The 23850-nt window shown below is 42.0% G+C and overlaps 1 protein-coding gene across 6 annotated transcripts in view; it reads right to left on the minus strand.

The window, feature by feature from the left end:
• Positions 1-637: 637 nt before the first annotated feature.
• The window catches only part of Ogdh (oxoglutarate dehydrogenase), an 85170-nt gene continuing 61957 nt past the window's right edge, over positions 638-23850 (minus strand). For all 6 annotated transcript variants that reach the window (XM_046437899.2, XM_058576856.1, XM_046437902.2 and 3 more), the window contains 13 exons: positions 10746-10925; positions 10152-10304; positions 9139-9241; positions 8690-8818; positions 8269-8419; positions 7851-7978; positions 7583-7761; positions 7087-7158; positions 5935-6063; positions 4778-4850; positions 2298-2461; positions 1918-2072; positions 638-1807 (listed from right to left, as the gene is read on the minus strand). In XM_046437899.2, coding sequence (XP_046293855.1) covers positions 1687-1807; positions 1918-2072; positions 2298-2461; positions 4778-4850; positions 5935-6063; positions 7087-7158; positions 7583-7761; positions 7851-7978; positions 8269-8419; positions 8690-8818; positions 9139-9241; positions 10152-10304; positions 10746-10925 — 1737 coding nt within the window. In that variant the 3' untranslated portion in view covers positions 638-1686. The remainder of the gene's footprint in view (positions 1808-1917; positions 2073-2297; positions 2462-4777; positions 4851-5934; positions 6064-7086; positions 7159-7582; positions 7762-7850; positions 7979-8268; positions 8420-8689; positions 8819-9138; positions 9242-10151; positions 10305-10745; positions 10926-23850) is intronic.

Genomic DNA, 23850 nt, shown 5'->3' on the forward strand with positions numbered 1-23850 from the left:
AGCCAGATGCAAAGGAGTACCCTGACCTTTGTAGCTCTGCAGATAGGGCAGCTGTTCCCATACCAGGAACCTGTTTTTCCTGGTACAGTTGCCAGTCATGCTGTGATTGCAAGATCCTTGAGTCACACTGCAAGAAGATAGCAGGAGAAATAAGATTCTGAAGAGGTGACAGGGCAAGGGTCAGGACAGGTACTACCTAGAGAGCAAGGTGCTGGGTCCAGGACCCCATGACAGGCCAGGGCTTGGCTTGCTTGGTACGGGCTGGAGACTGGGCTCTTTACCAGGTGGAACTCTGAATTTGTGTTGGTATGAGATCTCACCTCCAGGTAGGAAGTGCTGTTTGGGCTAATAACTGTCAATAAGATAAGCCTACCAGGCATACTGGCTGAAACAGATGCCCAGAGCACTTTTTGTTTAGGTGGACCCAAGGAAGAGAAGGCTCAAAGAGGCTGCAATTATCTACACCTTACTCATGTGAGGGGTTGTACAGGGCCACTGGTGCACTGTGAAGCAGAGCAGGTGGTGGCTGGCACTCCCCATCCATTAAGGAGGGGCTGCTACCCAGGTAGGTTAAGAGAGGCTTGGCTGAGCCTGTTCCCTGGGGAGAAGTTGGAGCACACAGAACAGCAGCAGATAGTCCATGGATAACTTAGTTTATGGGTCAAGCCAATACAATGCAAAGTTATTATTTCTTTTTTAACCAAAATAAATAAATCAGATCTGTCCCTGTGAAGGTCAAAGTAAGGAACAAAGGGCAGCTGGCCCCTTGGCCCACCCAGCCCTCACCTATCCCTCTCTCCTGCCTCTGACCTGCTTTGGCACAGAAAAGAAAAGGATGCATTGAAAGTCTCCATTGTGTTTAAGGGAAAGAACAGAAACAAAAGTGGAGTGATTGGGGTGGGGGGTCTGAGAAGGAAGTTGGGGTCAGCAAGACCAATAGCTACAGCCAGTCAGTGCCCTGACTGTGGGACCCAAGAGGGTTACTGGCCCTACAGGGTGTCTGTGGGCTCCAGGGGCTGCCTGGCCCCGGGGCAGCATGGGTGGGGCATGACCCCCATGCACAGCCCAGAACCCTTGAAGGGAAAGGCAGCCGAGATGGTCACTGCACAATTGAACCTAACCCCACTGTGCCAGGTCAGGTCGAGGGCTCCCCCACTTCCCTGTTATCCTCATCTCGCCCCACGGCTGAGGCCTACCATGCCAGCTATGATTCCTCTGGGGCTTCATATATTAGGCCAGGCCCCAGTAAGCAAAGCAACTCCTAGTTCTAGTGCAGGATCTGTGCCTTGTTGGGTGACAAAGACTCCAGCACCCTGGGAAGTCACCTGAGGTCCTGCTTCTGCTTGGGAGATGATATGGTGGGAAGGGGCTTGATTAGAGCTGACCCTCCCCAAGGGTCATCCTGTGGGGCTCCCTTTCCTTCTCCCGTTCCCCCTGCCTCCACGAAAGCTGCTCAGCTTGAGAAGTCTGCACAGGCTGGACAGCATCTGGAGTGGGGGAGGGTCAGCAAAGCACTCAAGGGGGACAACAGTCTAATTCCTATGAGAGCAGGGCTGGGTGGTGGTGTGCAGCACAGCGAGAGGGGCAGAGGTGTGGGCAGCGCTGAGGCACTATTCTTTAGTTGAGAAGCAATGGGCATCATGGATGTGTGGGGGGGGTCTGTGGCCCAAGTAACCCCTGGAGCGTCTAAGAGAATTTTTTGAAGGCATCCAGATCAAAGGCTGTGTCCAGGAAGCGCTGCAGCTCCGTCAGATGGGTTTTCTTGTTGCCAGTAGCTGGAGCAGCTGCTGGATCCCGGCCAGCATACCTGAGAAGGAGCAGTAAGGCAGTGGTCACAGTGGGTACTTTTCTCTCTCCAGCATACTCCCATACTGCCCATCAGCCTGAGGGAAGGTCCTATAGGCCCTTCCTGCTCACCAGACAGGCTTGGCACGGTCGATGGTGGTCCGAAGTCTTGGCTTCACATAGTCGTAGTAGCCTTGGTTCTTGTGTTCTTCCTGGCACCAGGCCAGCTCAGCATTAGGGTACTTCTGCACCTCCTTCAGCAGGAGGTCGAAGGGGAATGGTGACAGCTGGGAGAGAGCAAGGTCAGATCAGATCAAGAAAGGGATGTTCAGAGGGCATGCAGGGTCAGGAGGGAGGCTGGAGGTTCAGAAAGGGCAGTCATTGTTCTAGGTGAGAAAGGTCAAGCACTAAGGATTCCCAACTTCAGTAAATAATATTCTAAAAAGGCACCAGATCCCTGATAGTCCAGAGGGAGGATAATAGCACTCAGATGCCATGTCTCCTGCCCTTACCTGTTCAATCCTTGTAATGGCCACCTGCTCTGCCATGTCCCTTGCCTTGCGCTCTCGGGTGAGGTCATAGTACACCTTGCCAGTGCAGAAGAGAAGCCTCTTGACTTTGTCTGGGGCCTGAGCTGCAGGGCCATCTTCTGGGATCACCCGCTGAAAGTGGGTTCCTATAAGACAATTCCCATGGACAGGGAATTACTGCTATGTGTGAAGGGAGGATCCATGAGATAGGGCTATGCTCATGATGCCCCAGATGGTTTCTGAGGGTTTGAGGTGCTTCCACTTCACCAGCCTCTGATGCCTGGATCTGCTCAGACCATAAGTGCTTTGCAAAACACATTGTGTATAACAAGTATACAGCACACTGGACAAAAATTAAACAACAAATGAACAAACTGAAAAACTAATCATACACAAACAGAAATGTTGGGAAAGATGTGGAGAAATTGAATTCCTCTTGTGCACTGCTGGTGGAAATGCTAAATGGCATAGCCATTGTGGAAGAGTTTGGCAGTTCCTCAAAAATAGAATTACCATATGGTCTAGCAATGCCACTTCTGGGTATGTACCCAAAAGAACTGAAAGCAGAGCTTTAAAGAAATATTTGTATACTCATGTTCAAAGCAGCATTATTCCCAAGAGCTAAAATATGGAAGCAACCCAAGTGTCCACTGATCAATGAATGGATAAACACAATGTGGTTTAGCCACAGAATGGAATATTGTTTACCCTTTAAAAGAAAAGAAATTGTACATGCCCATACTCCCAGTTACTTGGGAGGTGGAAGCAGAAGAATAACAAATTTGAGGTCTAGGCAAATTAGCGAGATCCTATCTTAAAATGAAAAAAATTTAAAAAGGACTTGAGCTGGGTGTGGTGGAGCATGCCTATAATCCCAGTGACTTGAGAGGCCGAGGCAGGAGGATTGAAAGTTTGAGGATAGCCTAAGCAACTTAGTGAGACCCATCTCAAAATAAAAAATAATAAGAGCTGGGGATGTGGCTCAGTGGTTAATTGCCCTTGAGTTAAATCCCCAATACAAAACAATAAAGACTGGTGATTTACCTTAGTGGTAGAGTGCTTGTATTAGTATGTATAACTAAATCTGGATTCAGTATAGTACTAGGAATGAACACACACACAAATACAGGGTAAACATTCCTATCTTTTTTTTTTTTTTGCCTGGGGACTGAAATTAAGGGTGTTCTACCACTGAGCCGCATCCCTAGTTCTTTTTATTTTTTATGCATGGGTCTCACAAAGTCACCCAGACTGGTGTTAAACTTGGGATTTTCTTGCCTCAGCTGCTGGGATTACAGGTACATGCATTGCATTTAGCCCTAATATTTTTTTCTTCTGCTCTGGTACTGGGGATTAAACCCAGGTGCTCGAGAGAGAAGAGGGGAGGGGAGGGGAGGGGAGGGGAGGGGAGGGGAGGGGAGGGGAGGGGGGATAGTAGAGGATAGGAAAGGCAGCAGAATACAACAGACACTAGTATGGCAATATGTAAATCAATGGATGTGTAACTGATGTGATTCTGCAATCTGTATATGGGGTAAAAATGGGAGCTCATAACCCACTTGAATCAAATTGTGAAATATGATATATCAAGAACTATGTAATGTTTTGAACAGCCAACAATAAAAAATTAAAAAAACAAAAAAACAACAACAAAAAAAAAACAAACCCAGGTGCTCTCTACCATTGAGTTGCATCCCCAGCCCTTTGTATTCTGAGCCAGGGCCTTGTAAATTGTCAGGGCTGGTCTTGAACTTGAGATCCTCTTACCTCAGCTTCCTGAGTTGCTGGAATTATAGGTAGGCATCACCATACCTGGAGAATATCCCTAATATTAAAAACTCCAAAATCTGAAAACTAAGTGCTGACATGATGCCCAAAGTGGAAAATCCCACATCTGACCTCATGTGATAGGCTGCAATCAAAATGCAGGTTCACTGAAAGTATTCATAAAAATACCCATAGGCCATGTGTACAGATGAAAGATACAATTCATTTATGAAACATAAATTTCATATTTATACTTGGGTCCCATTCCCGTCTATATTGTCACTGTACTATATGATTCTACTCACATAAGGTAACTTGGTGGCCAGGAGGAGCTGTGAACCCTGGGGATATCTGGACAGCTGCAGGCTGTCAATCCCTGCTTGCCACTGTCCATGAAACCTCAAGCCTTGGCCTCACTTCACACCAGAACTCACAGAACCACCTCCCATGTCTTTTCCTATCCCACAGGGCTTGCTAGGAAACCTGGAATTCTGAGTCTGGGGTGAGCTGCTGGAGGACACCATGGGCAACAGCCCTAACTTATAATAATCTTAGACTCACTTAAGTGTAGTCCTGGGGCACTGGGTCTTGACACCTTGACCAAAACCTCAGGGAGATTCATAAATAAAAGCTTTGCAAGCCCCACAGAATAGCAAAGAACCTTCCCAGGAAATGCCCATTCCCCTCACACCTACCTGGAAGCATCTCATCAAAGTTGGTTCTGGCCTCAGGGTGGCGCAGCAGGGATTTGGGGGTAAAGATGATTAACTGAAAGACAGAATAGGCTCATGATGGACTGGGTCTTAAAGATTCTACAGCAAGCTGAGCATGGTGGTACACACCTATAATCCTAGCAACTTTGGAGGCTGGGGCAGGAGGATTACAAGTTCAAGGCCAGTCTCAGTAACTTAGGCCCTAAAGCAACTTTGCAAGACCTTCTCTCAAAATAAAAATAAAAGACAGGTTGGGGAGGTAGCTCAGTAGTAAAGTGCCCCTGGATTCAATTCTCAGGGGCCCTGCCCCCAAAACGAAAATTCTAGAAGGAAGGTAAAAAGCAAAGGCCACCTAAGCTATGACCTCAAGACGGATAACACAGCCTGCCTTCCCAGTAATAAATAGAGCCTCAATCAGAAGAGGCAGAGGAGGAAAAAGCAGACGACACATTCTCTGTTGTTCACCTCCCCTCAATGGGTGTCCATTCTCTCCAGGGCAGTCTTGACCCAGTCCTGAGCCCTGAGGCTCTCCTTGGTAGTCACAGAGCAATTATACCCTCAGCCCATTTAATGTTATGAGAGGCCAAGCACGAGGCTATCCTGTCCCTTGGGATGCAAGCTGCTGGTGATACATGAGTTGCAAGCCCCCTACACTCCTCACCCTTGCAGTATTCCAGGACAGCAGGGTTCTCCCTGGACCTTTCGTCACACTCCTTCCTCTGCCTGGATCACTTTTCCCACTGGCCCTACTTACCTAGCTCTACTCACCCAGGAACTACTTCCTGGGGTCCCTCTACTCCCTTGGATCCTAAAGGGGCTCATCTCTATTCCAGAACTCAGTACACTACCTATGATGACCTGCTCACACATCTATTCTCTCCAATGTGTTGGGGCCTACACTCTCTTCTGATCTCTGCATGTTGTACTTAGCAGCATGTGAAGACCCAGCTGTGTATATGTATGTGTGTGGGAGATCTGGCTCCCTGACACCACATCATGTCCATAACTCCCTTTATAGGCACCAGCTAACCAATTCAGAGTAAGAGGAGCCCTTCTTCTCTGTGCCAATATAGCAGGGGTAAGGCCCTGGGTCATTCTGAGGCCAGACTTGGTCAAAGTAGGGGGACTCCACCACTGACCGGCTTCCGGAAGGGCAACAGGATCTGCCGTCGAAGCACATGGAAGAAGTTGCCCGGAGTAGAGCAGTTGACAACTACCCAATTGCAGTCATACAGCTGATTGATGTCAAAGTTGGATTCCATAAGGTCCTGCAATTTGGAAGGAATGAGAGGTCAGGCAGCAGCATTGCACATTCTGCTTGGGAGATTGGGACCACATGGGGGCAGAGAGGCCTCATAGCTCCACCCTCAGGTACCTAACTCACCTGGCGGCTCAAGCAGACACTAATGAGTACAGTGGAGCAAGCAAGCTCGCAGGACTATCTCCACATCCTAAGTCTTAGCCCCATTTAACCTTTTGTAGCCACCTGAAGGCCCAGCATGAACTGATGCTATTTTTTTTTTAAAAGGTCTTGGACACAAGACCTTTATTTTGTTTGTTTTTTTTAATGTGGTGCTGGGGATCGACCCACGTACTAGGCAAGCGCTTTACCACTGAGCCACAACCCCAACCCCTGGAACTGATGTTATTTTAGGAGACAATTCTAACATTCCTTTCAATAATTTTCTTTGAGCATTTTTTTTGGAGGGGGTGATGCTAGGGACTGAACCCAGGATCTCATGAATGTTAGGCAAGCACTCTACCACTGTATGTACTCTCAGCCCTTTCTTTGAGCTTTTTTTTAATTTTGGTCAAAATTTTTTTAGATGTAGATGGATACAATGTATGTATGTCTGATTGATTGATTGATTGATTGATTTATCTATTTATCTGTTTATTTATTTATTTGGTACTGAGGATTGAATCCAGTGCTTCCCACATATGAAGCAAGCACTCAACCATTGAGCTACAATCTCAGCCCTTCTTTGAGCTTTTTAATACTATCCCAAAATTTTCCCCTTTGAAGTCTGTCTACATGGCAATTTCTGTGGTTTCAGCAACAGAAGGAGGCAAATGGAAAATAGCTCTTGCATCTTTATTTTCTGTGCCCTTAGAAAGCCACTCATTTCATGGAGACCAGTAGGCATGAGGCCACACTGGTTCACCCACTTAAGCTCCCAGAACAAAGAAGGGACAACCAAACCAAGGTCTGACACCTCAAAACAACCAGATGAACTTTCCTTCCCAAGGTCCCCACCAAATGTCCCAGGAAGCAGGCCTACTCTACTCACTGGTAGGACATCTGGATCGTCATTGCACATTTGCAGGAAACGCTCTGGGCGGGCAGAGGAATGTTCTGGACCCTGGAACCAGACATACAAGTGAGTTTGGAAGTTCTTGCATGCCGATATCTGCTATACTTGCTGTTTCTCTTCCTTTATTAGCTTATTTCTGGTTTTTTCCTCTGCCAAGGGCAGAGTTCATTCAATTCCTCTCCTTCCTACCTACAAGGTGTGAAGGTGGGGGTGGGGGTGGGGGTTATGAGGAAAGCAAGTGTCCCTTGGACGCCTGCATGCATTGGAGGGAAGGGTCTGCATCAATATCACTATTATTCGTTCAGGGACAGACATGCTGCTTGCATCCAGATGAGTTGCTCTTGTCTTTCAAAGTGGCATTTCCAACTAAGATGGATGGAAAATGCCAGGAGAGCACTTGGGTCTTTGGGGTGGGGGTCCTAGGCAAGTCCTTCCCCAGGTCTGGGTCTTGTGAGAAAAAGTAGGGACTTACCATGCCCTCCATGCCATGAGGCAGAAGCAACACAATGCCATTCTGTCGTACCCACTTAGCCTGCCCTGGGCAGATAAACTGATCAATGATACACTGGGCCATGTTGTTGAAGTCACCAAACTGGGCCTCCCAGAGGACCAGCGCATTAGGGCTAGCCATGGCAAAGCCCAGCTCAAAGCCTATAATGCAGACACAAAAGAAAGACACGTCTGAGACATCAGCCACAAGGCAATGAGGACTGTGGATGAGGGGGATGGTGGGCACTCACCCAGGACACCATATTCAGACAGTGAGCTGTTGCACACAGTGTAGGGAGCCTGATTGGGCCAGAGGTGGTTCATGGGGATGCAGGTTCTCTTGTCCACATTCTGGTCATGAAGCACATGGTGGCGGTGGCTGAAGCAGAACATTAGGATTAATAAACAGGAGCAAATGATCTATCAGGCAACTGACAGATGCAGCACCAACAGACTCATCAGCAGCAACCTGGTATCTGCCAGCTACTGCAAGTGGCACCCTGCCTAGTATTTAACAGGAGCATCCATAATATATCAAGGAAAAGGTAAGGCAGCCTAAACAGCCAGGAATCAGTAACTTTTCTGGCAACAATTTTCTTCTGGAAAATAAACACCAGAGCCCCTCCATTCCCTCTGACTTTAAAAGGTAAAAAAGCCTCTAATTGGTACCTGAAGGTGCCCCGCTCCACATCCTGGCCACTCAGCCGGACATGGATGCCCTCCTTCAGGAGTGAACCGAATGCCATGTACTCTGCCAGAGCCCAATCCACAGTCCGGTTTGTCACTAGCTCCTTGCGAGTCTTCAAGATCCGACTCAGCCCTGGAGAGATATAGTATTCACAAAACTTCAGGCTCAGGCCACCTCACTTCCTATGCTCCAGTAAGAAAGGATAGAACCTTCTTTACCCAAAGTGTCAAGGTTTCCTGACTTGCTGAGCAAGTGGTGACTATGCAGTCTCTACTTTGCTACATAGCAAGTGCAGGACTTTGTTGAGAGCAGTGGGAGGATCATACCCCAGAGGCCTTGCATGCTGTGGGTCTCTGTAGGGCACCAGAGGTGTTGGCCTGGGCCAAGTGCAGCACTGTTTACCTCCATGGATGGTGAAGTTCTCCACAGGCACAGAGCTGGCCACATTCCCAATATGGGTCAGAACATCTTCCTCCAGGCCAGTGGAGGGGCAGGACATGCTCCTGGGCTGCCCATCCAGTGTGAAAAAGCCTAAGAGAGCAAGGACAGGCTAAGGCACACCACCTGCTTTAGAAGGGATATCTGTAGAGCAGATCAGAAGTGCTGCTCTCTTCCAGGAAATGAATTATGACAAAAACATGACTATGGAGAGACCCAGAGTGAGAGATAGTGAAGACTGGATGATGTTCCCCAGAGAGCACTCTGGGGCCCACAGGGGGCTTTGCTGCAATGGTAGACACACTGTATATTATGGTCACAGCAGGAGTGGGAGTTTTTTTTGCTGGGAAGAGGTTTCATGGTCCCATCAGATTCTCAAAGGAGTCTATCTGTGATGTTGCCTCCTCACTCACCAGGCCAGGGGGAGTCAAGCCAGTGCTTGATATGCAGTATCTTCTCATCTTTGGATCTGGTAAATGCTTCCTCACAAATCTTGTCATACTTGGAGATTTCCTCCTGCGGGGTCAGGCACAGAAAAATCAAGTGAGCACAGCACACCCCTACTGCACGGGCCCACCACACCCTGTCTGGCATACACTGCACCACTGCCACACAGACCCCTACACCCCCCTGCATATCCTCAGACTCACCGGCCTCCAAGCCAGCTCCTCCACAAAATGCACAGCCTTTTTAAGATCTGTGAGCACCTACAACATTCTATTCTTCTTGCTCCTGATAAGTTTCTTCCCTGTATTTGTTGGCTGAAGATCCTGCTGACTCTAAGCCCCTTATCCTAATTGTTTTTTGCTATTGTTTCTGAGTATTAGGGATTGCTCACAGGATGCTTTAGCACTGAGATATATCCCCAGTCCTTTTTATATTTTTAATTTTGAGACAGGGTCTTGCTAAATTCCCAGGCTGACCTCAGCTTCTGGAGTAGATGGGATTATAGGTGTGTGCCACTAAGCCCAGCTCTGACCCCTACATTCTTAAAATTGGTTCAATTCACACAGTTCCTATGCTGCCCTGAGGGGACTGGGCTCCAGATCTGTGTTGCTAGCAACTGTCCTTTATGGACCCTGGTCTGCTCTACCACCTCACAGTTTCTCATATGTCCTATAGGGGCTTCCTCACTTACTTTGCCAGAATTCCCTGTCCAGATCACATTGGGCCCTTCACCAAACTGAACTATTCACTTGCATCTCACCCACATAATCTGTGTCAACTGAGAAAATTTATTGGACAGTCACTACCTCATCTCTAGAATACCCTTCTCTTCCCCAAAACACTCCTTTGAGGGCTCATCTCCTTTGTAAAGCATTTTGGTAGTTTAGATGCTCTAAGAAGTTATGCACTGAAATGTTACAGTAGTAAATATTTCACATGCTTTCACTTGGGTCCTAGTGTGAGGCCTGCCAGAACACACCTCATATTCAGGCTGGTTGACCACACCCTGGGACACTAGCAGCTCTGCATACTTCTGTAGCACAGGTTTCTGCTTGCGGATCTGCTTGTACATAAGAGGCTGTGTGAACATGGGCTCATCCATCTCGTTGTGGCCGTTGCGCCGGTAACATACCTGGTTAGAGCAGCAAGAGAAGACTTGAGACACCATGCCTAGTCTCAAGAAACAGCGCTACAGGGGCAATTGCCCTATCTTACTATGTAATACCAACATGTCAGGTGTCTACTCTGCCTCAGTGTACTTCCTCTAGAATAGGAACCTTTCCTTCACACAGAAGAGTTGCTCTGACTATCAAATGAGATAAAAGGAAAGTGATTTGGGAGTATGAACTCTTTATTCACCATGCTGTCCCATGAAAGGACCAGATGGGCCCATAAATAGTTCTCTTCATCCCCACAGCTCCTACCTGGAGAGTATTTGGGGATGGGGCTTGGCATGAACATTCTGGAGCTAGATGAAGCCTGGCACTCTAGAGAGCCCTGAGGAGATTCAGATACTAATAGCAAGAGGGTAGGCAATGCTCTCCTTAGACATTCTCACCCTGGCATCACTTACCAGATCAACAACCACATCCTTGTGGAAGGTGCTTCTCCACTCAGCTGCCACCTTGCACACATACATGACAGCTTCAGGGTCATCTGCGTTCACATGGAAAATGGGGGCATTCACCACACGTGCTACATCAGTGGGGTAGGGGGAGGAACGGGCCATCCGAGGGTCTGTGGTGAAGCCAATCTGCAAGGAATACATGACCTGTCAAGAGGGCACCAGGCATGGGTGGCACAGGACCCAGAGGGTGGCAGGTAGTGCTGGATATGGTCTACATTTCCTAGTTGGCTAGTTTGAATGAACCCAAATGGCCATTAACTTTAAGTTGTTTTTCCCTATTGGGATGACAAAATTCATATATGTTCAACCTGAAGAATTTAGAAGACACATTGTAAAATATTAAAGTTACCTATAATTCCATGTTAGAGTATAAATACTTTTTTAAGAAATAACTTTATTTGGGCTGGAGTTGTGGCTCAGTGGTAGAGTGCTTGCCTAGCGAGGCACTGAGTTCTATCCTCAGCACCACACAGGAAAAAAAAAACAAACAAACAACCTTTTATTTTATTTATTTTTTATGTGGTGCGAGGATTGAACCCAGTGCTTCATATTTGTGAGACAAGTGCTCCACCACTGAGCTACAACCTCAGCCCTAGAGTATAAATACTTTTGACATTGTCCTTCCCACATTAACAACATAAGTATACATACATACACACATACACACACACACACACACAATTTTTTAAAAATATTTATTTTTCAGTTTTAGGTAGACACAATATCTTTATTTTTTAAATTTTTATGTGATGCTGAGAATCGAACCCAGTGCTCAGGCATGCCAGGCGAGTGCGCTACCACTTGAGCCACAACCCTAGCCCCCACACACAATTTTTAAAGTGTGGCATCTTGTTTCCATAATTTTGTACTTTATTTAATATTATGAACATTTTTTTTTAAATGCTCATGGTAGCTGCCCTACCTCCTGGCTCCATTTTTTTTTAATACTTTTATTTTTATTTATTTTTATGTGGTGCCGAGGATTGAATTCAGAGCCTTGCATGTGCTAGGTGAGCACTCTACCGCTGAGCCACAACCCCAACCCTGAACATTTTTTCTTTAAAAAAGAAAATATGAAGGCTTCATAATACTACCACTCAGATATATATATATATATTTTTTTCTTCATAATTTTGTAACTACATTTAAATTTTTATTTCAAACATAAAGTTGATAATACTATATTAATAATCCATGAACCTAGCACCCAACATAAATCTTAACAGTTTTGCCATACTGGCTTCTGGGCCTTTGCTCAGGCTGCTGGAGCCTGGACCACAGGACTTTCTCCACTGAAATTAGAGGACATTCCATCAGTTGCTCTTTATATTTCGTATGTCAATAAACAGCACAAAGCATCTTTTTTCACTTGTTGGTAACTGAAATTTTTATTACTTCACTCATGAAAAAACTTAACAGATACTGCAAAGAACCCCCATATACTCTTCATTACATTTGCAAAGTCTACATTTTGCCCTTTGCTTTATTATTCATGCTTTTTCCCTCACACAAATATCCTCCTTTCCCCTGAACCATTTAGGACAAGAACATTCCCTAACCTAGTCAGAAGCTCAGCCTCAAGCAATTTATATTGTATAGTATCATTATTCAAACCAGTCTCATGTGGTATCACATGACCACCATCTGATTCATAGTCCAAACATACATTCCATCATCCCAAATAATGTTTGCAGTATTGCCTTCTTTTCCTCAGTTCAGAGGAAAAAAGATGTATTTAGTTGTCATTTCTCTCTACTCCATGTTAATGTTGAAGGATCCTTTGCTGCCTTTGTTCTTTCATAGCACTGACATTTCTAAAGAGCAGCTGCATTTTTAAAACTATACAAATATAAATTCTTGTTCCTTATAAATGGTATCATACTCTATATATTGTGTAAATCCTTTGCAATTTGCTTTTAGTACAACATATGAGGGCTGGGGTTGTGGCTCAGTGGTAGAGCGCCTGCCTCGCATGTGTGAGACCCTGGGTTCGATCCTCAGCACCGCAAAATAAATAAATAAATAAATAAACAAATAGTACAACATATGTATTTATGATTTGTCCAGGTTGAAACTTAGCTCTATTCCTTTAAAACAGCCTAGTGCCGGGAGTGGTGGTGCATGCCTGTAATCCCAGTGGTTTGGAAGGCTGAGGCAGGAGGATCATGAGTTCAAAGCCAGCCTCAGCAATTCAGTGAGGCCCTCAGCAACTTAGTGAGTCCCTCTCTCTAAATAGAATGTAAAAAAGGGCTAAAGATGTAGCTCAGTGGTTAAGAGCCCCAGGGTTCAATTCCCAGTACCAACAAAACAAAACAAACAAATAACAGCCTACTAGTGAAATGTGGTTACCACAAACAATGTGGCTCTATCACATTTGGGGTAGTACAATTTATGGTTTTGACCAATATTCTTCTACAAGAATACTGAGTGTCTGATCTATAGCTTTTAGAAGAGATTTCTAGAAGGGGAATTACTATATATGTTTTCAGAAAATCAAGAACCTCAGCAAAGCAGCTACTTCCTCTCCTGCTATGGATCTTCCTAATCCCATACAACTCCACAAGCAATGAGTCAAAGCAAGAGAGAGAGAGAGAAAATATTAATGTGCTGGCTGTGGGGGAAGCTCAGGGTAAAGTGTGCATGTGTGAGGTCATGGGTTTAATCTCTAGCACTGCAAAAAGAGAAAAAAGACTATATTAAAACAAAACTGATCTTTAGAAAGGTCTACAGTCATGTCAATTGTTTTTAAATACTCTCCCTTCTCATATTGAATGAAGAAAAGATTAGCAATAGTTACACAGTGACAAGTGCATTAAGAAATGCAAAGAGTCTGGTATGCAAGAGAGCCTGAACAATCTCAGCTGGTACCAGAGCCACCATCGTTCATCTGGGTTTTGGTACTTAGGGAAAGAAGGGCCTATAGCAGGAGAGTTAGTGTCACAATATGCCTTACTTACAGTAGAGAAAACTGCTCTGAGAGGGTGAGAATAAGGGCCCAGAATCCCTTCCCATATCTACCAGTGTTCTGAGCTTCTGTTTTCAAGCATATATATATATATATATACACACATGGATGATACAGGAGTATCCCATGAGCACAGATACAGTAGGTTGCATACATCCAGATAATGAAAGTGTTCTCTAAATACTGCTCTGTCCTTCCTGCCACTACAAGTACATTACTAACACTTCTTAGTATACTTTCGAGGCATGCTGGTAGGAAAATCTTGCTAAGTGGAACTGCTGGTTCTGGACCTGAAAGAACCTTAGAACCAAATGACTTACCCTCTCTCAACCCTAGCTGAAGCTCCACCTGCCTCACCCTGACAACTTGTTCACTAGTTTTCCAACACTTCCAAGGAGGAAGAGAACATTCTCCTATTAAACAGGTTTGACTGCTGAGAGGTTCTTCCTCTCATTCAACTGAAATCTGCTTTGAGGTAACTGCCACCCACTGGCAATGACCTTGTTCATCATATTCTTTACTATATGAATCATTAGTATTTGAGAATAGCTTTCATGTATCTTAGAATTAGGCTACATATGCCCAGCTTCTGTCATTCCCACTTATATAGTTTCTGGATATTATGCCATCCTAAGGTGTGGTCTCAATTATTTCCAACCAAAAGCTATGACTTGCTATCATAAGAAGGTGGACAGCCATTGCTGCTGCCTCTGATTCCACTGCTGCCAGCCTGAGGTTGCCTGGAGGTCTTTTTTCTGGGCTGCTGCAGAAGCCGCTGCCGTGCCCTGAAGTCTTTTCTCTGGGCACAGCCTTGGTTACATCAAATGCAAATTCCGAAGCTACCTCCGTGGTCACTGCTGCTGAACTGGAAGTCTCCTGTCAATCAACCGCCAACCTGCAAGCTACCACCATTGCTGCTGCCTCTGATTCTGCTGTTGCCAGCCTGAGATCGCCTGAAGGTCTTCTTTCTGGGTGCTGCTGCCACAGAAGAAACCACTGCCCCAGATGCAACTGAAGCCAATACTGCTGCTGAACCCCAGAGATCACCTGGTGACGCTGCCCCCACAGCTGCAGTTACAGCTGCCTGCTGCCAACAACCACTGCTACTACCTCTGCTACCACAGCCTAGAGGACTGCTGTGAGGGAGACTCCAGATTTGGTTGCACCCATTTTGGGACGCTAGTCAGGGCCTGGGGCCTTAGTGCCAGCAGGTTTACCACCACAAGAGCCTCTGACTGGGACTCCAGCTGGGACCTGCAGGTCTAGTGTGGGAGTGCTTGCGGGTTTGGAGGAACCTGAGGTCTTCCTGCTGAGAGTGCTGGTGGTCCTGGTCTTGCTGCTGCATCTTGGGGTTGCTCCTTTGCATGAGTGTATCTCCTGGTGGTCTCTCTGCAACTAGGAGCAGCATTGACATCTTGGGACTGCAGTGTGGCCAAGCTTGAGGTATCTAAGCCCAGATCGGTGGGATAGAGACTGGGTTTGCAAGGGCTAATCTGGGTTTGGTGATCCCGAGAGACATCAGAGACAGGGCTGAGAACTGTTGAACACTGACAGAGACAGTTCGACTTTCCAGCAAGATTCATTTTATTTTTTGATTCACTAATCTCTCTACCATACTTGGAATAGGATTTTTTTTTACACATCAGTGTATGGAGGACAATGATACATGAACAGTGTGTTTTGCATTTTTGTTGTATTCTTATGTCTTTAATTTTTTGTCTTTGTATTCTTCCTCTCTTGTCTATTTTCATTCCAACTTTTCTCCAATCAACAGCCAATCTCTGCCAATCTCTGACAGCTCCTCTTCCACTCTTCCTGTGAATTTTTGTTTCTAGCTTCTCTCTTCCTCCCTCATGAATACTGCATACTCCACTACCTCTGTTCTCTCATCTACCATTTGAAATTGAAATCGTTTTAACAAATATTCTGTTTGTACAAGAGATAGTTATTGAATTTTGGTTTAATGCAAGAAAGCAGTAGATGCCTTAGTGGAAGCTATTAAGTTTAAGGCTATATATTGTGTTCACTGGTGCTGTTGATATTGGTCTTACCAATAAAGGCGAAGCTCTGGAGACGTTCAGAGACACTATAGTCTACAGGTTATAATTTATCCTGCCTTAGACCCATACTTTCAGATGGGAAAACACACTAACAACATGAAAAAACAAGGGAATAAAGCGCTCCAAATAAACCAAGATGCTTCAACAACAGAAGCCACTGATAACAAAGTAGAAGAAATGCCCAAGAAGGAGTTCAGATTGTATATAGTTAAATTGATATGTGAAGTAAAGGATAGTATAAGGGGTGAAATCAAAGAAAAAATACAGGAAATGAAAGACCACTTCATAAAAGAGAGATGATGAAAAAACAAAACAAAACAAAACAAAAAAAACCAAGCAGAAATCCTCAAAATGAAAGAATCAGTAAACCAAATTATAAATTCAATAGAAAGCATCACCAACAGACTAGACCACTTGGAAGACAGATCCTCAGACAATGAAGACAAAATATATAATCTTGAAAGTAGAGTTGACCATGCAGAGAAGATGGTAAGGAACCATGAACAGAACATCCAAGAATTATGGGATAACATGAAAAGACCAAATTTGAATAGATGAAGGAGCAGAGATACAAACCAAAGAATGCACAATCTTTCCAATGATATAACAGCAGAGAATTTCCGATACCTAAATAATGGAATGGAAAATCAAATACAAGAGGCTTACAGGATCCCAAATGTACAAAATTACAGCAGACCCACACCAAGACACGTTATAATGAGAATGACTAACACAGAGAATAATGATAAAATCTTGAAGGCTGGGGGAGAAAAAAATCAAATTATGTATGGGGGAAACAGATTTGGATCTCAACTGATTTCTCAGCCAAGGCTCTCAAAGCTAGGAGGTTCTGGAATAATATATTTCAGGCTTTGAAAGAAAAAGGATGCCAACCTAGAATTTTATACCCAGCAAAATTAAGTTTTAGATTTGAAGATGAAACTAAAACGTTCCATGATAAACAAAAATTAAAAGAATTCACAACCAAAAAGCCTACACTACAGCATTCTCAACAAAATATTCCATGAGGATGAAATGGGAAAAAAAAAAAGTGAAAACCAGCAAAGGGAGGATATACACCAAAGGGACATTCAACCAAATGGAGAAACTAAGACAAATAAAAAACCAGAAATAAATCAAAATGACAGGGAATACAAAACATATCTCCATAATAACCTTGGGGGCTGGGGTTGTGACTCAGAGGTAGAGCACTCACCTACCATGCGTGAGGCACTGGGTTCGACCCTCAGCACTACATAAAAATAAAATAAAGATATTGTGTGTTGAGGCTGGGATTGTGGCTCAGCGGTAGAGTACTCGCCTCGCACATGTGAGACCCTGGGTTCAATCCTCAGCACCACATAAAAATAAATAAGTAAAATAAAGGTGTTGTGTCCAACAACAACTAAAAAATAAAATATATTTTAAAAAAAGATATTGTGTGTTCACCTATAACTAAAAAATAAATATTTAAAAAATAATAATAACCTTGAATGTTAATGGCCTAAACTCATCAATCAAAAGACACAGATTGGCAGATTGAATTAAAAAGCAAGACCCAACAACATACTCTCTTCAAGAGATTCACCTCATGGGCAAAGATATCCACAGGCTAAGGTGAAAGGATGGGAAAAAAATTAGTCACTCATGAATTGTGTAAATAAGCAGGGGTTTCCATTCTCATTTCAGACAAAGTAGACTTCAAACCAAAATTAATCAGAAGAGACAAAGAAGGACATTTATACTTCTCAAGGGAAGTATATTTATGCCCCAAACAATGGAGCATTTATGTACATCAAACAAATCCTTTTCAATTTCAAGAGTCAAATAGACCACAACACAATAATACTGGATGACTTTAACACAACTCTCTCAGTACTGGACAGATCTTCCAAACAAAACCTAAATAAGGAAGTTATAGAACTAAATAATCAATAATTTAGACTTAACATATAGAATATTTCATCCATCAATGAGCAAATATACTTTCTTCTCAGCAGCACACAGTTCCTTCTCTAAAACAGACTATATCTTATGCCACAAAGCAACTCTTGGTAAATACAAAAGAAAAAGAGAGAGAGAAAAAAAAAAAAGCATTCTATCAGATCACAATGAAATTAGAAATCAACGATAAAATAAAAAATAGAAGCTAGTATAACAAATGGAGACTAAATAATACACAACTGAATGATGAATGGATAGAAGAAAGCAAGGATGAAATAAAATTTCTTAGAGGTAAATGAGAATTGATACAACATATTAAAATCTCTGGGACACTATGAAGGCAGTACTAAAAGGAAAGTTCATTGCATTGAGTGCATCCATTAAAAGAATAAAAAGTTAACAAATAAATGACCTAACACTACATCTCAAAGCCCTAGAAAAAGAAGAACAAATCAACACAAAAAGTAGAAGACAATAAATAATTAAAATCAGAGCTGAAATCAATGAAATCAAAACAAAAGAAACAACTGAAAAAAATGACAGACAAAATAAATAAAATAGATAAACCCTTGGCCATGCTAACAAAGAGAAAAAGAGAAAACTGAAATTACTAAAATACAAGATGAAGAAGGAAATACCCCAACAGACACACTGGAAATACAGAGGATAATTAGAAACTATTTTGAAAATTTATACTCTAATAAAATAGAAAACATGAAAGACATTGACAAATTTCTAGAGACATATGACCTAACCAAACTGAACGAGGAGGTCATACATGATTAAACAGATCAATAATGAAATGGAAAACATCAAAAGTCTACCAACCAAGAAAAGCCAAGTTGGATTCTCACCCAAGTTCTACAAGACTTTCAAAGAAGAATTAATATCAATACTCCTCAAAGTATTCCATGAAATAGAAAAGGAGAGAACCCTTCCAAAATCATTCTATGAGGCTAATATTACCCTGATACCAAAATGAGACAAAGACACATCAAGGAAAGAAAACTTCAGACCAATATCCCTGATGAACATAGACACAAAAAATTCTCAATAAAAGTCTGGCAAATCACATACAAAAACATCAAAAAAGATAGTGCACCATGATAAAGTGGGATTCATCCCAGGGACTCAGGGTTGGTTCAACATATGGAAATCAATAAACATAATTCATCATATTCACAGACTTAAAAACAAGAATCATATGATCATTGCAATAGATACAGAAAAAGCATTTGACCAAAATACAACACACCTTCATGTTCAAAACACTAGAAAAGCTAGATAGTAGGAATATATCTCAACATTGTAAAAGCTATATATTCTAAATCCAAGGCCAGCATCATTCTAAATAGAGAAAAATTGAAAGCATTTCTGCTAAAAACTGGAACAAGACAAGGATGTTCTCTTTCACCACTTCTATTCAACATCATCCTTGAGCAATTAGACAAAAAAAAAAAAAAAAAAAAAGAAAGAAAAGAAATTAAAGGAATACAAATAGGTAAAGAAGAACTCAAACTATCACTATTTGCTGATGATAAGATCCTATACCTAGAAGATCCAAAAAAATTCCACCAGAAAGCCTTTAGAACTAATAAATGAATTCAGCAAAGTAGCAGGATATAAAACCAACACCCAAAAATCAAATGCATTCCTATACCTCAGCGATGAATCCATTGAAAGAGAAATTAAGAAAATGACTCCATTCACAATAGCCTCAGAATAAATAAAATCCCTGGAATCAATCTAAAAAAAGAGGTGAAAGACCTCTCCAATGAAAACTACTGAAAGAAACTGAAGAAAATCTCAGAAGATGGAAAGTTCTTCCATGCTCCTGGATAGGCAGAATTAATATTGTCAAAATTGCCACACTACCAAAAAGCATTATGCAGATTTAATGCAATTCCTATTAAAATCTCAATGACATTCTTCTTAGAAATACAAAAGGCAATCATAAAATTTATTTGGAAAAATAAGAGATCCATAATAGCTAAAGCAATCCTTAGCAAGAAAAGTGAAGCAGGAGGCATCACAATACCAGACCTTAAACTATATTACAGAGCTATAGTAACACAAATGGCATGGTAGTGGCACCAATACAGACTTGTAGACCAATGGTACAGAATAGAGAACACAAAGAGAAATTCATGTAAATACGGTTAACTCATGTTAGAGAAGGGTGTCAAAAACATTCACTGGAGAAAAGATAGCCTATTCAACAAATGGTGTTGGCAAAACTGGAAATCCTTATATAGCAAAATGAAATTAAACCTTTATCTCTCACCCTGCACAAAAATCAACTCAAAGTGGATCAAAGACACTAGAACAGAGACCCTGAAGCTAATAGAAGAAAAATAGGCCTAAATCTTCATCACATCAGCCTAGGATCTGATTTCTTTAATAAGACTCCTAAGCACAAGAAGTACAATCAAGAATCAATAAATGGGATGGATTCAAATTAAAAAGCTTCTTAGCAAAGGAAACAATTAGTAATGAGAGGAGAGAGCATACAGATTGGGAGAAAATCTTTATCACATGCACCTCCGATAAAGCATTAATATCTAGGATATATAAAGAACACAAAAAACTTAACACTAAAAAAAACAAATAACCCAATAAAAAATGGGCTAAGAAATAGACACTCACTTCACAGAAGAAGAAATACAATAGATCAACAAATATATGAAAAAATATTCAACAACTCTAGCAATTAGACAAATGCAAATCAAAACTACTCAAGATTTCACCTCATTTGTGTCAGAATGGCAATCATCAAGAATACAGGCAACAACAAATGTTGGTGAGGATGTAGTGAAAAGGTACACTCATACATTGCTGGTGGGACTGCAAATTGGTGCAACCATTATGGAAAATAGTATGGCGATTCCTCAGAAAACTGGGAATGGAACCACCATTTGACCCAGCTATCCTACTCCTTGGTTTATACCCAAAGGACTTAAAATCAGCATACCATAGTGACACAGCCATGTCAATGTTTACAGCAGCTCAATTCACAATAGCTAGATTATGGAACCAACCTAGGAGTCTCTCAATAGATGAATGGATAAAGAAAATGTGGTATATATACTCAATGGAATACTATTTAGCTTTTTTTTTAAAAAAAAAAAAAAGTGAAATCATGACATTTGCCAGTAAATGATTGGAATTGGAGAATATCATGCTAAGCAAAATAAGCCAATCCCACAAAACCGAAGGCCGCATATTTTCTTCTAATATGTTGGTGCTAATTCACAATAAGGGGGTGGGGCACATCAGGGAAGAACAGTGTTACCTTAGATTAGGTAGAGGGAAGTGATGGGAAGGGAGGGAAAGGGACGTGGGGATAGGAAAGGTAGTAGAATAAAACAGACATTATTACTGTATGCATATATGTGACTACATGACCAATATAATTTTGCAACATGTATACTCAGATAAATGAGAAATTATATCCCATCTATGTATGATATATCAAAGTGCATAAATGCATTCTACTGTCATGTATAACTAATTAAAGCAATTTTAAAAAATTAAAAAGAGGGCTGGGGCTATAGCTCAGTGGCAGAGCGCCTGCCTCGTACGTGGTGAGGCACTGGGTTCGATCCTCAGCACCACATAAAAATAAATAAATAAATATATTGTGTCCATCTACTGCTAAGAAAAAGAAAAAAGAAAAAGAAAATAAGAAGATGGACAAACCTAAAGCCTTGCATGTATTTGCATAGTCTGACTATATAAACTTTAAATGTTAATATTGCCAAAAAAAAAGGGGGGGGTCTCACATCAATGATCTAGGAAACTATACAGAGAAGACAAAAATCAAACCCAAAACTAGTAGAAGGAATAGAATAACAAAGAACAAAAATAAAATAGAAAACAGGAAAACAAAGGAGGAAATACAATGAGACTAGGATTGTTCCTGGGGGAAAAGAAGATGAATCTATAAACAGACTAACAAAGAAAAGACAGACACAAATGAATCAAATCAAGAATGAAAAGGAATACCATCCATACAGATCTTGCAGATTCCAGTAACAGGCTATTACAAACTTTATGCTCATAAATCCTGTAGCCTAAAGGAAATGGATTCACTTTCTAAAAGATAAAAACCATCAGGGCTTACTAGGAAAAAAAAAAAAGAAAATAAAAAGAAATAGCCAGCCTACATAGTCCTGTTATTTAGTATAGAAAGTAAACTTATAAAGTTCTCACATGGATCTTCATGGCTGTTAGATGAAATATATGTATTTACCCTATTCCTCTTGCTAAACATAGCTAAAACCCCTGGACATCATATGCAGAACAAATATACAACTCAGAAGTTGGCCAGAAGATGGCAGCTCATTAGGGATCTCAGTTTTCTGGGTTTTCTTTTTGCCTTATTATCTCCCACTGAGCACTAGAGAAGTGGGCGACTTGAAAACACCAACAGGAATAGACAAAGGGCCAGGGAAAAGACAGTCTATCAAGATATGAAATGTTTAGACAAAAACCATGCTCCAACCAAGCATGACAAAAACCAAAAAAAACCAACCATCAACCCCCTCCCCAACAAACTGGTCTCAAATTGACAATAAAGGCCCACTATAGCCCAGATCAATGGTGATCAGGTCATTAGGTCCCAAGACCCCTCACTAGTATGAGATGGTATTAGAGGAAGCTGAGAAGAGATTGCACAACTGCCCAGCAGGAATAAGGCCATGTCGGGAAGAGTAATGAAGCACATTTATGTGCATCCGTAAGGTACCAATCAAAAACAAATGAAGACCAGCACATGCCTGTAATCCTAGTGGCTTAAGAGGCTAAGGCAGGAGGATTACAAGTTCAAAGCCAGTCTCAGGAATTAGCAAGGACTTGAGCAACTTATCGAGACCCTTCTCTAAATAAAATATAAGGACTAGGGATGTGGCTCAGTGGCTAAGCGTCCCTGGGTTCAATCCCTGGTACCACAAAAATAAAACAAATAAATAAGTAAAAGGAAGACCAGAAGAGGAAGAAGAATGTGGGGAGGGAAAAACAGGGATACCAGTACTGAAATGGAGTAAATCAAATTCCATACATGTATGATTCTGTCAAAATGAACCTATTATTTATAACTATAATGCATTAAAAAACCCACAAAACAACAACTGTGCGCTAGATGAACTTCTTTTCTCCAAAAGTATCCAGCCTCAAATATTTCGACATAGCAATAGAAAATCAAACTACAGACCAGAAGAAATAAAAATGAACAGAGCCACAGGTCCTATGGGACTATGACAAAAGACCTCATGTTCTAGTCACTGGAGTTCTAGAAAGATGGGACAAATGTCTAAAATTTTCCATACTAATCAAGACATAAAACTACATATTTAAGATGCTGATTAGTGTCAAATCAATTCAATGAGGGAACAGTCTTTTCTACACATAATATTGGAACAACTGGTATACATGTACAAAATACACAAAAACTTGTACCAGACACAAAAACTAACTTAAAAAGGAAGATAGAGGTAACAGATAAACATTATAGAACTCTTAGAAGAAAACATCTGAGTAAATCTTTGTGATCTTGGGTCAGTAAACACCTTTCTAGACATGACACCAAAAGGAAAAACTGATAAACTGGACTTGATAAAAAAATAAAACTATAGAGTGCTTGCCTAGCATGTGCAAGGGCCTGGATTCAATCCCCGGTATTACAAAATAAAATCTACTGTGTTTCAAAGGACACCAAAAACATCTATGAGAATAGCAGAAAATATTTGTGAATCATATCGCTGATAATGGGGTTATATCTGCAATATATAAAGAATTCTTCTTCTCCTACCCCCCAGGAGAACTAGAGATTATTAAACCAGGAATCTACATATGCTAGTCAAGTGCTCTAACACTGAGCTACATCCCTGGTCCTTTTGTTATTTTGAGACTTATAAAGTTGCCCAGGCTGGACTCAAACTTGACATCCACCTGCCTCAACCTCCCGAGTCACTGAGATTAATAGGAATGAGCCACAATGCCCAGTTTATATTAAAAACTCTTACAATGCAACAATAAAAAGATAATACAATTCAAAATGGGCATCTGCTGGGTGTGGTGGTGC

Source organism: Marmota monax, unplaced genomic scaffold (genome assembly GCF_021218885.2).
Source record: "Marmota monax isolate L192 unplaced genomic scaffold, Marmota_monax_Labrador192_F-V1.1 WCK01_AAM20220418_F8-fsc00109, whole genome shotgun sequence".
Lineage (NCBI taxonomy): Eukaryota > Metazoa > Chordata > Mammalia > Rodentia > Sciuridae > Marmota > Marmota monax.